Source organism: Haliaeetus leucocephalus, unplaced genomic scaffold (assembly GCF_000737465.1).
Source record: "Haliaeetus leucocephalus isolate CR32 unplaced genomic scaffold, Haliaeetus_leucocephalus-4.0 Scaffold229, whole genome shotgun sequence".
Taxonomy (NCBI): Eukaryota; Metazoa; Chordata; class Aves; order Accipitriformes; family Accipitridae; genus Haliaeetus; species Haliaeetus leucocephalus.
The window spans coordinates 1,778,072-1,790,536 of NW_010972665.1; the positions used below are offsets into that span (position 1 = coordinate 1,778,072).

The window sequence follows — 12,465 nt, forward strand, 5'->3', positions numbered from 1 at the left end:
AGGCGGCGGCGGCCGGGCTGGCGGACGCCGAGGAGCTGTGCGGGGTGGAGCGGTGGGCGCAGGATGCCGTCCCGCCGGGCGCGGCCTTCGTCGCCTCCGCGTCGTACCGCGGCCCCGGCAACAACGACTCGCGGAGCAACAAGGCGCTGCCCATCCTGCTGTGGTGGAGCGGGAGCCTCTTCCCCCACTTCCCCGGCGAGACGGAGCGGATCGACTGCCCGCGCGGCTCCTGCCTCGTCACCCGGAGCCGGCGGGTGGCCCGGCACCGCCGCACCAAGGCCCTCATCTTTTACGGCACCGACTTCAGGGCGTACGAGGCGCCGCTGCCCCGCCTGTCCCACCAGACCTGGGCGCTCTTCCACGAGGAGTCCCCCATGAACAACTACTTCCTCTCGCACTCGCCCGGCATCCAGCTCTTCAACTACACGGCTACCTTCCGCCGGGAGTCTGACTACCCCCTCACGCTGCAGTGGCTGCCCGGCGTGAGCTACCTGCGGCGCCCGGCAGTGCCCCTGGCCGAGAAGGACGCGTGGCGGCGGAGGGGCTATGCCCCGGTGCTCTACATGCAGTCCCACTGCGATGTCCCTTCGGACAGGGACCGCTACGTGCGGGAGCTCATGAAGTACATCCAGGTGGGTGGGAAGCTGTGGCACGGTGTTGCTGTAGGAGCTGGGTCCGCCCGGCTGTCCCCGCCCCGTCCACCTCCTCTTGTTAACAGGGTTTGTTTGTCCTTGTTTTTAGCCGAGACACGAATCTTAACGGGATGCATGCCACCCACGAGCTGGACAGAAAAACTAGTTGTGTTCCTTCCCAAAGCGTGGTCTAGACTACACCACGTGCCAGTAGGTAGGCCTGATGGTAGCTGTTGGCTGTGGAGTTGGCCAGACTGGGGGTCAGTCACAAGCTGGGCCAAGCCCTGAGCAAGCTTGCTCTCATGGACCAAGTGCTAGAACTTGCTGAAATCTCCGGACCTTTACGTTGGCGTACAGGAAGGCTGTTCGTTTACAGGCCTTGTTCCCGTTTGAAAGTATAGGCGTGCAATAAAAAGACAGGTTGCTGTGTTTTGAGAGCCTGCTCCTTCTCTGTGTTATGCTAGGACCGTGTTATTTCTGTGGTGGTTTGTGCTGCTGTGGCACAGCTGATAGAGAGTAGCTTCATAAACTGAAATACTGTAGTTTCTTTCAAGCAGAAAAAAAGTTCAGTGCTTTTTTTTCTTAAAAATTCTGAAGGATAGTAGATTAGGGGGAAAAAAGCATCTGGTTTTAGTCTTTGTCTGAAACATCTTTTTCCTTGTAATTTCTGCTGTTTCTGTTGGTTGCAGTTAATTTATTGTGCAAGTTTGTCATGTACTCAGTAGTGAAGCAAAGACAAAAGGATTTTTAAAATATGACTGTATATTGTCAAAGTATGAAGCAGATTCCAGATCAAGTGTATTGTCTTTCATTTTTAGACAGTATTCTTTTAGTTCCCTGCATCAATTTTTCTCAGTCTAACAAATGGCAAATTTTTGCCAGCCTGCTGAGACTGGTGGGGACTGTGTGTAATAACTGTTTGGAAAAGTATTGGGTTAAGTAGAAAGATGACTTTTAAATTAACATAGAGTTGAATGCTCTTCCTTGTCTGTCGGCTTCTGATTTACCTGGTAATAAATACATTTTTGAGTGATACCTTCTTTTCTGTGCCTTCCCCCACCCCTCAATCTGTAGCATAGTTTATGCTGCTTTTGAAACTGAACACTGTTTTCTCTAAAGCTGTTAGAACTGGGACTCTAGGAATAGTCACAAGGGAAAGAACTCAGGAGTGAAAGTGAAGCTAAACTAAAGTAGCTAGGAACTGATCAAAGTTAGGAATTTTACAAGAAGTGTAAGCTCTGAAAACAAGCTTCAGGCAAACAAATCACTTTGTAAAGATGCTGGTTGTTGTTTTAGGTTGACTCCTATGGGAAATGCCTGCATAACCGTGAGTTTCCCAGTGAGCGACTGAGACACACGTCTACAGCCACTACAGAAGATGCTGAATTTATGACTTTTATTGCCAGGTACAAGTTTCATCTGGCCTTGGAGAATGCCATATGTGATGACTACATGACAGAGAAGCTGTGGCGTCCAATGCACTTGGGTGCTGTCCCAGTATACCGAGGCTCCCCAGCTGTGCGGGACTGGATGCCAAACAACCTCTCCATCATTCTTATAGATGACTTTGACAGCCCCCAAGAGCTGGCAAAGTATCTTGATTTCCTGGACAAGAATGGAGAGGAGTATATGAAGTATCTAGAGTATAAAAACCTTGGTGGAATCAAAAACCAGTTCTTGCTAGAGAGCTTGGAGAGACGGGAGTGGGGTGTGAATGACATGACTCTGCCTAATTACCTGAATGGCTTCGAGTGTTTCGTCTGTGACAGGGAGAACACCCGGGTCAAAGAGGAGCAGGAACACAAAAAGTCTCGTGGGAAAATTCCAGCTCCCAGACCTCGCATAGCTCAGTACAAGCACATGGGATGTCCTGTGCCAACCCCTGGGTTTGGAAGTGTTGAAGACCTCTCTGGAGGAGACAGGTAATGTACCAATACTATGCTTTTTGAAGGAAAAAAAGCTTCAAATAATAGTAGCTGTAACTTTTAGTAATGCTTTGTACTTAAAGGATCTCTTAATACATCTCCAGTTACACTTTATATTATGTCTCATCGGTGGTATGGTAGTTCTGTTAATATTATGTGACATTGAGGCCGAAAAAGAGGCTTGGATGGTGGTATCTGTTGGTGGTTGAATGAGGAGCATGAGACACCCATAATATTCTGTTAAAATGCTCTGTGACATTGGGCGATGTAGTTATCCTTTGTCTATCTTAGCCTCTTTGTTTGGAGGACGGGTGTTTTTCGGTACAGTAATGGTAAAGCACTTGGTAGCCCTCGGGTGAAAGAAGCTCTATACCTCATTACAAAGTACTGTGTTAAGAATGGGGCTGCCACTGTTCAGTGCAGGCCTAGTTAACTCCTGTTGACTTCAGAGCAGAAGTTAGGCTCACCCAGAATACTTTAAAAGACTTTTTGTTGGTTTTTGTGACAAAATTCTGGCTTGTTGTAAGAGTTGGTCAGAAAATCAGCATTGTCTCAACATTGTCATCAGGAACATGAACAGTACATTACCTGACAATGGCCTGTTTGGAGCGCAGCGGCCGGTCCCAAGGACAGAATGTGCGGTACAAGGTTCCTGGAAGGTACCTGGCTGGAACCATTAGAGATAACCACATAGCTACTGTCAAAAAGGATGAATTGCCAATGTTGGCATAACACTGACGAAGAAATCATGAACGTTAGACGAACTTTGCTTCATTATAATACCAAAACACACCTCCTGGTCGAAGGCTGCCCGCCTCCAAGACTAACCACGCCTCGGACACTGACCCCGCGCCTGCGTGATAGCCTCGCTTGAGAAGGGTGGGGATATGATAATTGTATTCTGAGAAGGATGGAGACTCCTGAGGCAGAGGTGGAGCAAGGTGTGTTACTAAGCATAAAAGATGACTTCTGAACAACAGAAGTTGGAAGCTTCCCCACCAAGGACCACGACGATCGACGACGCAGCATCAGCTGGACCCGGGACCGTTAGGACGTCCTGAGATCAGCGGTGGTAGCTATAACCCCTCTTTCTCCTCTCTCTAAACTTAACTTTACTTTTCTCCTTTCTTTCACCCATCTCTAACTATCGCGTGTCTCCTCACAGGCAATACAATAAAGTTTTACTGTGTGATTACTGCTATCCCCTTTGGTGTTGGTCACCTTAATTTTGCACTTTCGAGATCGTAGCAAACGAACCATCACGAGTCCACCAAGTGGACCGTGACACTTGTGTTGAAGGATGCCATCCCATTTATTTCCTCCTAGAGGGACCATGCAGGACAGAGAATAGGTTGAGTAGCTTCTTGTCCCCTTTGTGCACAGGGATTGGTAGTGTCGCTGGAATCTCCCAGGCCTATAGCCCAGTGTTAGCCATCTCCAGTGCAAGCTGCGCTGAAGTCTGTCAGCAGGGAACTAACCATGCTAACCCTCAGGCAGCTACTTTTGACAGGCAGAATAGAGTTTTGTTTGCATGGCCTACTTAGTATTTATACATGTGTTGGTACACAACAAGTCAGTGCTTGGGTTCCCAAACCTTGAGTTGTTCCATTGACAGTATTTGAAGTTGCAGTTGCTAGAAGGAAAGGTTCTTGCAGTTCATAAACCACGTGTGCACTTTTTGTAGTGTGTATTACTAGTGTAACATGTTTGGATCCCCCAGCTTTGTCACTGTGGTGGGTTGACCCTGGCTGGATGCCAGGTGCCCACCAAAGCTGTTCTATTGCTTCCCCCCACACAGCTGGAGAGGGGAGAGAAAATATAATAAAGGGCTTGTGAGTCGAGATAAGGACAGGGAGAGATCACTCACCAATTACCATCATGGGCAAAACAGACTCAACTTGGGGAGAATTAACTTAATTTATTACCAATCAACCAGAGTATGGTAAGGAGAAATAAAACCAAATCTCAAAACATCTTCCCTCCACCCCTCCCTTCTTCCTGGGCACAGCTTCACTCCCAGATTCTCTACCTACTCCCCCCCCCCCCCCAGCGGGGCAGGGGGACAGGAAATGGGAGTTACGATCAGTTCATCACACGTTGTCTCTGCTGCTTCATCCTCTTAAGGGGCAGGATTCCTCACACTCTTCCCCTGCTCCAACATGGGGTCCCTCCCCTGGGAGACAGTCCTCCAGAAACTTCTCCAGTGTGGGTCCTTCCCACGGGCTGCAGTTCTTCACAAACTGCTCCAGCATGGGTCCCTTCCACGGGGTGCAGTCCTTCAGGAGCACACTGCTCCAGCGTGGGTCCCCTGCGGGGTCACGAGTCCTGCCAGAACACCTGCTCCAGCATGGGCTCCTCTCTCCACAGATCCACAGGTCCTGCCAGGAGCCTGCTCCAGTCACTTTTCTTTGTGTTACATGCAACAATTTCTGCCTTTTTAGGCAATTACTCAAGTGCATGCAAGTCACTTTCTATAAGCCATCAGACAGCCATCATAAAGATGAACCCTCAGCTGTAGCAGATCTTGCCTATGCTCATAGATATCACCAAAGATTTCAATGTTCTGATGTCAGTCCTGCTGTAGTATTAAATTAATGACCTTTTGAAAATATTGGGAAGATCTCATGCACTGTCCAGAAGGAAGTTGTCAATATATTCTATCCCAGTTTATATCAGTTTACAGCTTTGTTAATAATTGAATTGAATGCTTAGGAGTGTTAAAGGTTAGAAGAAATAGTGTGTTGAAAATGTAGAATCCATCATTTCAAGTACGCTAACCCAGAACAAAGTTCTATGTGGATATGAAGCTCTCAAAGTTTTTATTACGTTATCATCCACAAAAAAATATGAAGAATTTTAAGTGTGGGGAACTATTTCAATGTTTGAATGCTTTGAAAAATGGCCAACTGAAATTAAAAAAGGGAAATAAGCCTGAGGTCATTCAGGTTGTTTAGGAAATGCCTATTTCACAAAACTTGTGATGTTCGTCATTAGAAAGCATTTTTCACAGTACAATTAAATCTCATATTGACTAATTGAAAAGTTATGCTTGTAAGTAAAAGGGGTCCATAATCCTTTGTTTTCTGTTGGTTGATTGATTTGTTGGAGGTTTTTTATAGTAATACCTTTTCTCAGTCTCGGTAGCAAAGTGTGTTTTTTTTCCTTGTAGCACGCTCTGCAGCATGCTCCTCGAGTATTCTTTACTTTTTTGTAGATCTTCTTTTGCTTGAGCAGCAGATGGCAGTAGAGAAATACATTTGAAGGCCCAGCCTGGGTGCCTATGCCATTTACTTGCAAGCTCAGGTACTCCTGTCATTCTGTGCAGTGGTCATCAGTAAGGAGTTTTGAACAGTTGGTCCATAATCCAAGCTGCAGTTGCATCCCATGGAAGTTTCCATGTCTCATTGAACCGGAGTATGTATTCTTCTCCTGTTTGTAGATATGAGATGTGTCTGGAAAAATTGTACCAGGGAAGCTTCTACATTGTCTGCTATCTACTTTAGAAAGAGATGTATCTATACCTTCTGAGGCATTATCAGGGGGATCTCCAGTGAAATACAGTGGTTTCTATCTTGTAAGCATCTGAGTTTTCACTGTTTTTATCTCCAAAACGGAGCGTGATTACTTAGAATTGTAAATGATGTGACAGTAACATAAAATTACTGCCAAAGCATTAACTAAACATGATCATATTTTGTCAGAGTTTGACAGTAATATTATGTCAACAGTATGACCAATTTAGATGATTGTCTACTGAGCCAGTCAATTGTATATTTTGATACTTAAAAAGCATTATTGTGGAAAAAGGATGCAGGCCTAGTGGGATTACAAATGATAGACTATATGCAACATACAAGGTCTGATTATAAACATACACTGTGACTTTTGAGTTCTGGAGGCTTCTGGAACTAAGAGAACAGCAAAGGCAATTGGAGTTTAGATATTTTTAGAGCAAGTACCCAATTACAATAAGGTTACCCTGCGCATTTGCATGCTCTGTAATCCTTATTCCCAGATGTAATTTGTTTTTAGGGTTGACAAATGTGCTGAATTGACAGAACTGCAGCATCAGAATCTCTCTCTATGTAGGTATGTGTAGCCGGAGCACGTTATTGTACCTTCACCTTGCTGTCCTTTAGCTCTAAGCATGGAGACATGGTTCCTAAATCCTTATGCTTGCAGCCTCACTTGTATTTGGACTTCTGGGCTTCACAGTCAAGTGAGCTTAAGAAGAAAAGCTGTAGAACAACTCTTTGTATATGTTAGGTTATGGGTCAGTCACTATAGTCTATTGAATTCTTGGCTGCTTTGTACAGAAAATAGTGAGTTACAGTGCTACTGATGAGTAGAATACCTGTTTAGTAGGAACTGGAATCTCTAATTATTCTTGGACTCCCAGCTTTGTGAAGAGAAACGTTTGGTTTGTTTCATTGATAATGATTCATTTTCCAAAAGTGGGGCGTTTGAGAGGATAACTATAAGAACACTAAGTGACAATACTTTTTCAGTTACCTAAAGTTTTCATCTGTGGTAGCATGAGAAAAGAGAAGCCAGTGTACCTTTAATACAGGAATATTTTGAAACCATCATGGTTTTCCTAGTTCCATTTTATGTCGATGTCACAGTTTATTTATGATGAGAATAAACAGCTTGAAAGTGTATCAGATTTGCCACGTGTACAGTGTAAGGTGTCTCTTGCAATGAATCCAATAATCAGCCAGGATTAAAGATAGATCTGTATCTCATGGTAATAATGATTCAGGTGTACGTAGTTGGTAGTTTCAGGGTATTTGTACAGTCCTGTTTGTGCTGGGGTACCAATTTTTTCCAAGTTACATAATCAGAATGAAATTATTTTCTTAAAAACCAATAACAGCAATGTAAAAAGAAAAATACCAAAGGGTTCTTATTTAATGTTTTTGACAAAAGTTTTCACTTGGATACTGGAATTCCTTTCAGTGTTGGTTCCATAGAGTTCAGCTGGAAAACATTTTCTGTTACCTAGTGCCACTTAGTCTTGTGTCTAGTACTTAATGCAAGTATACCCATTTTCCTAACATGTGCCCTTATGCAGTGCTGTAAAAAACCAAGTAACTCATGTTGGCAGTCCTTGAACAAAGGTTAATGAATTTAGCTAGTAAACAATGTGATCTCACAATAAGTCGAAGTGCTGCATTTTACAAGGGAACCTTCTGGCAGATTTTTTTTTTTTTAAGGTGGAAGTAAGCCTCTGTCCATGATCCTTCACATTGTAATCTATGTTAAAAGCTTTATTTTGAGGCCTCTGTTGGTGTACACTGCAGAAATGTCCCACCATAGATGATGCTGTTGACCACAGAAAACTAATTTCCATGGCATAAAAGTTGTATGCTGCTCCACAAAGAAAGTGACTATGACATGTGTGTTTCTTTTTGGTCTTCCTGGAGTAGTGGTGAGATCTGCTTCTGGGCAGTGCAGCCATGCTTGATTTAATATATGGTGTATAGAGTGAATGCAAATGGCACTGTACTTATTTCTGTGATTGGGAGGGAGAAGAATCAAAAAGCTTTGTATATGTTAACAAGTGTTGGGTAACTCATATGGACAGATTAAAAAGAGCATCATGTTTGGTCCTTATTCCCAAAATTTGTGATGGGCTTATGTGGCTAGGTAGCAGATACAATGGAGGAGAAATAAATAAATTATTACCATACCTTGATATAACACAGATGAGAGAAGTAGTCCACATGATCATGAATGGGAAGGGAATTGCTGAAAGTTGCAGTGATGTAGTCTGTGCTATGAAAACTTGGAGGTGGGCATTGAAAAAGAGAAAGCCTATACTTGACCATCTAGTCTGGAAATAAAGAATAGAGTCAGGGCTGAGGGATATAATGATTTTTTTGTCTCTGCCATGTATAACCTGAGTTGGTAATGAGTAGCCGTCATTCTCTAATTGTTAAATGGTTTATATGGAAAAAAAAAAAAATTGATTCCTAGGCTAACTGTTACACACATACTGGCCATAGAAGGCTACTCTCAAAATTGTGTAAGGACTCTGTGCTAGATTTTATTTCAGTAGAAGTTTTTATTCTCTCCAATTAATAATTTAGTCTCTTTGGTTAATACTATAGTCGCATGCTGATATTTCTAGAATGTTGTAAAGCTAATAGTTAACCTACATTTTCTGTAGAGAATTTTCAAAGCAAGTTTCTTTAAATGACTTGGAATGCAGTGGCACAGTAACAACATACTTTTTTATGACCATCTCTGGGCCTGTTTTCCTCTCAGGTGAAAGAAGAAAAATTGGTTTCAGTGCTATTACAGCTGCAGACTCATTTGGTTTTTTTTTAATAATTTATGGTGATGTTTCTTTTTTGTTTCAGTTGGAAAGAGATGTGGCTGCAGGATTATTGGCAAAGCCTTGATCAGGGTGAGGCCCTCACTGCTATGATTCATCGCAATGAGTCGCATCAGGGAAGATTTTGGGACTATATGCATGAGATTTTTCTCAAGAGGACAAAGCAACACTGACCCATCTTTGTAAGAGCTTAATCTGAAAATTGCATTGAAAGTTGAGACTGCAAATTCTTACCTCTCTCCAAATGTTTGCCTTGAAATAGAAGAAAAACTCTCACAGAGACTATTTTTTCTGGTGCATGAAGTGGGTAAGTCTCTGTTATGATTGGATTCCAGCAGTGGAGATCTTAGCAACTGCTTTGATCTGAATTTCAGCTCTGTGGCGTGAAGCCACTGCTAACTTGCAGGTGTCAACATGTGGGGCAAAAGAGGAATTTACTCTCCTTTTGCATTTGGTATAGTTTCCTTGTGGCTTACATGACTTCAGAGGAACACCTCTTCAGATTCTTGCTCAAATGCCCGAAGTTATTTCAGGGATTTTTTTAATCTCCAAAATATTAATCATTTTTTATAAGTATTTTATCAGTCACGTATTCTCCTCATTAAGGTGTACTTTTAGCTGCTATTAACAAATAGCTTTTCCAGTGAAGGAATAACAAAAGACAAATGTCTGTGGAGAGCAATTGTGCCTTATGAAATTGCAGCAATAAAGTCTCTTCTCCCCAAGTAAGCATGCCTCAAATACTCCTACTTTACAGGATAACTGAATAGCTATGGGCAGGTCACTTACTCTCTGCCTAGTTTCTCTTTTACTAATTTACCAGGTGATACGTACAATGGGATGAGAGACTAAATTATTTAATTCACAACTTCTAACAAAGTATTTCACACCAGAAAATGTATTACCTGGTATTGTGCAGAACTAGAGTAAAATTAGTATGCTTTGGTTCTTTTAAGTTTCCATCAGATCTGAAATCCCAGCTATAGTCTTGACTTCTTGTTATCTCCTTAATGCTAGCAATTCAGAGGCCTTTGATTTGTTCTTTTTGAGTATCTGCAGCTTTCTGCAAAGACAAATACATTTTAATGATGGTGCCTTTCCAGTGGTCTCTGCAGTTTGGATACAAACCTTGCAGCCTTTCTATGCTGAAGTGGGTGATCAGAATCAGGTGCACTGAAACAGTTTTGTATCTTTACCCAATCTTAACACTATATGATCCTGGTCTGTGACCAGAGTTCCTAAAAGTAAGTGATCACATGTGGATAGATCTTCCTTGTTGTGTAGCCTGTATCTCTTACAGATATAAATAAAGTCCTCTGTTCCCTGCCATGTTGGGTACCTTTCTGAAATAATTGATCTTGCATTGGAGGGAGACTAATTCACCTAGTGTCACTGGTTTAAAAGCACAGGCAAATACAGCCACACTGCTGTGATGTCTCTAATGGTATAATGGCATCTTATTTCTCCATTTCTCCTCCCTCTTCAGAAGTAAATACTGACTAAATAGCCAGAGTTTATCTATGCCTAAGATAGGATGTTGGTAATGAAAGTCTAGAGTCTGTGGGGTAATTTCATTTTGTAAGGCAGTTCATGCATTGCTATGGGAAGCCTGAACCCTGTTAGTAAAAGTTAGGAACGGGAGTGAATCTACATTCTGTCCCTAATTAAGTCACTATCTATTGCTTAGCTGTGGATGGATCACTTAATCTCTTTTTTTTTTTCCCCTCAAATTCCCATTCATTATGTTATAGATATGATATTATAGGTATAATATCAGTATAGGCAATGATATGCATCTCAATGTTTGCCTCTCAGGTGGTACAACAATATTGCAGTGTTAAAATCAGGGCACCTTGACAGAGGAGACTTCAGACCCATAACTGTCACTGGATTCTTGTAAATGTAGAAAATGCATACACTATACACTGATCTTTTTTTTTGGAGAAAACTGCTTTTTTTATATCTCTTCTGTAATAATAGTAACAAATGGTTCTTCAGCTAAAATGCATTCATCAGTTTACATTCTTTTTTTCACTTACTCAGGAGACATGAATATATCTGAATTAATTGTTATAAGTGGATTACTCAAATCAGATTAAGATTACACATATGTGTATTCAGAATTGAAGGGCCACAATGTTCTTGAGAAGTAAATTAAGATAAAACAAATTAAGGCTGCTTTAGTTCTATCAACTTCTACTGAACAGTTTAATGATAATTAAATAAGTTGTTTGCATTAATGCCTTCAGTTTCTCTTAATTTCATGTTTCTGTATAGAAAATCATTCAGTCTTCTTTGCATGGTTCTCTTAATTAGCTGTATCTCAAAACCCTTTCTTATTCAAGTGTTTGGTGGCATAGTCAGGAGGAGAAATTCTGATCCTGCTTTTTGTCCTAAACAAAAAATAAGAACCAGGTACTAGCACACTCTGCTTTTTCTATTTTGTCGTGTAATTTAAGTAGATTTTTCTAGAAGTGAAGTATTTATAACCAAGTCCAGGTATTTGTTATATTTTATCTGCTGTTGCCAAAATTAGACATGCTACATTTAATATATTGTCCTTGTAGGAATAACAGGACGAAGTACCAATATAAGCATGTGTATCATAGCACCTGCTTAGTTCTTGATTAGTGATGTCCTAAAGACTCACTTCGTCTTCCCACTCAGCAAAATGAGCATGTTTGTCAACTAACAATCGAATTGAAGATATGGTGGTACAAACTTAAGAGTAGCTAGCAAACCAGATAAAAACTTAGTGCTTTGGACCCTGATTCATTAATTTGCTAGTTCACAACCAAGTATTCCTTCACCCCTATTTATTATCTGTACTCGGTATATTACAGTCACCAGTCAGCACGTTTTTTTATTACCCCTACAGGGGGTGTTTTTGTTGGTCTTTTTGCTGTATGTATGTACTACAGGAGGCTGTTGCTTTGAGCTTTGTGACTGTTGCCAAGCGTAAGTATTTCTTATTGCCACATCCCTTCCTAACATGGGTATGAAGGTAGCACAGATATGAAAGTAACTTTGTCACAGGTATTCTGTGTTTTTTGTCTGAGCTTTTCAAAGTACAACTTTTGGTTTGTAGTTAAGAGTCACTAGCCGGTTTCAATAGCTTTGTCTTCTGAGTTCTTAGTGTCTTCCTAGGTTTAACTGTTTTTTTACAGTGTTACAGGTGGTGAACTTCTCAAAAGGTAATGAGTATCAGCTACCACTCTTCATAGCTGTGATGTCCACCCAAGCCTTGTGTTTCTCTTGTACCTGTAGTAATAGATCATACTAGCTTTATTGTCTCCTGTATGTCACAATATGACCATGATTTATAAACAGGGTGTCTATTGGCTATATTAATATACTAAATTTGTTTCACTTACTGTACATGGTGCGCAAGAATTAAGGCTGAAATATTTCTTCCAGTGCATAGTATGAATAACTTGCATAGCTGCCAGGCAAACTCAGGGGCAGGAAAGATGGGAATCCTCCCCAGCTGGCTAAAGAGTTGTGGTTGCAGTTCGACCTTCACAACATCCACTTCTCTGCACAGCAAGGACTGCAAAATGTTGCATAA

The 12,465-nt window shown here is 41.8% G+C and overlaps 1 protein-coding gene across 1 annotated transcript; it reads left to right on the forward strand.

The window, feature by feature from the left end:
• Nucleotides 1–16: 16 nt before the first annotated feature.
• FUT11 (fucosyltransferase 11 (alpha (1,3) fucosyltransferase)) lies at nucleotides 17–10,946 on the forward strand. The gene is given in 4 exon segments (XM_010567758.1): nucleotides 17–97; nucleotides 100–632; nucleotides 1,929–2,554; nucleotides 8,923–10,946. Coding segments are annotated over 4 exon segments (1,341 nt in total). The 5' UTR covers nucleotides 17–63; the 3' UTR covers nucleotides 9,071–10,946.
• The last annotated feature ends 1,519 nt before the right edge of the window (nucleotides 10,947–12,465 follow it).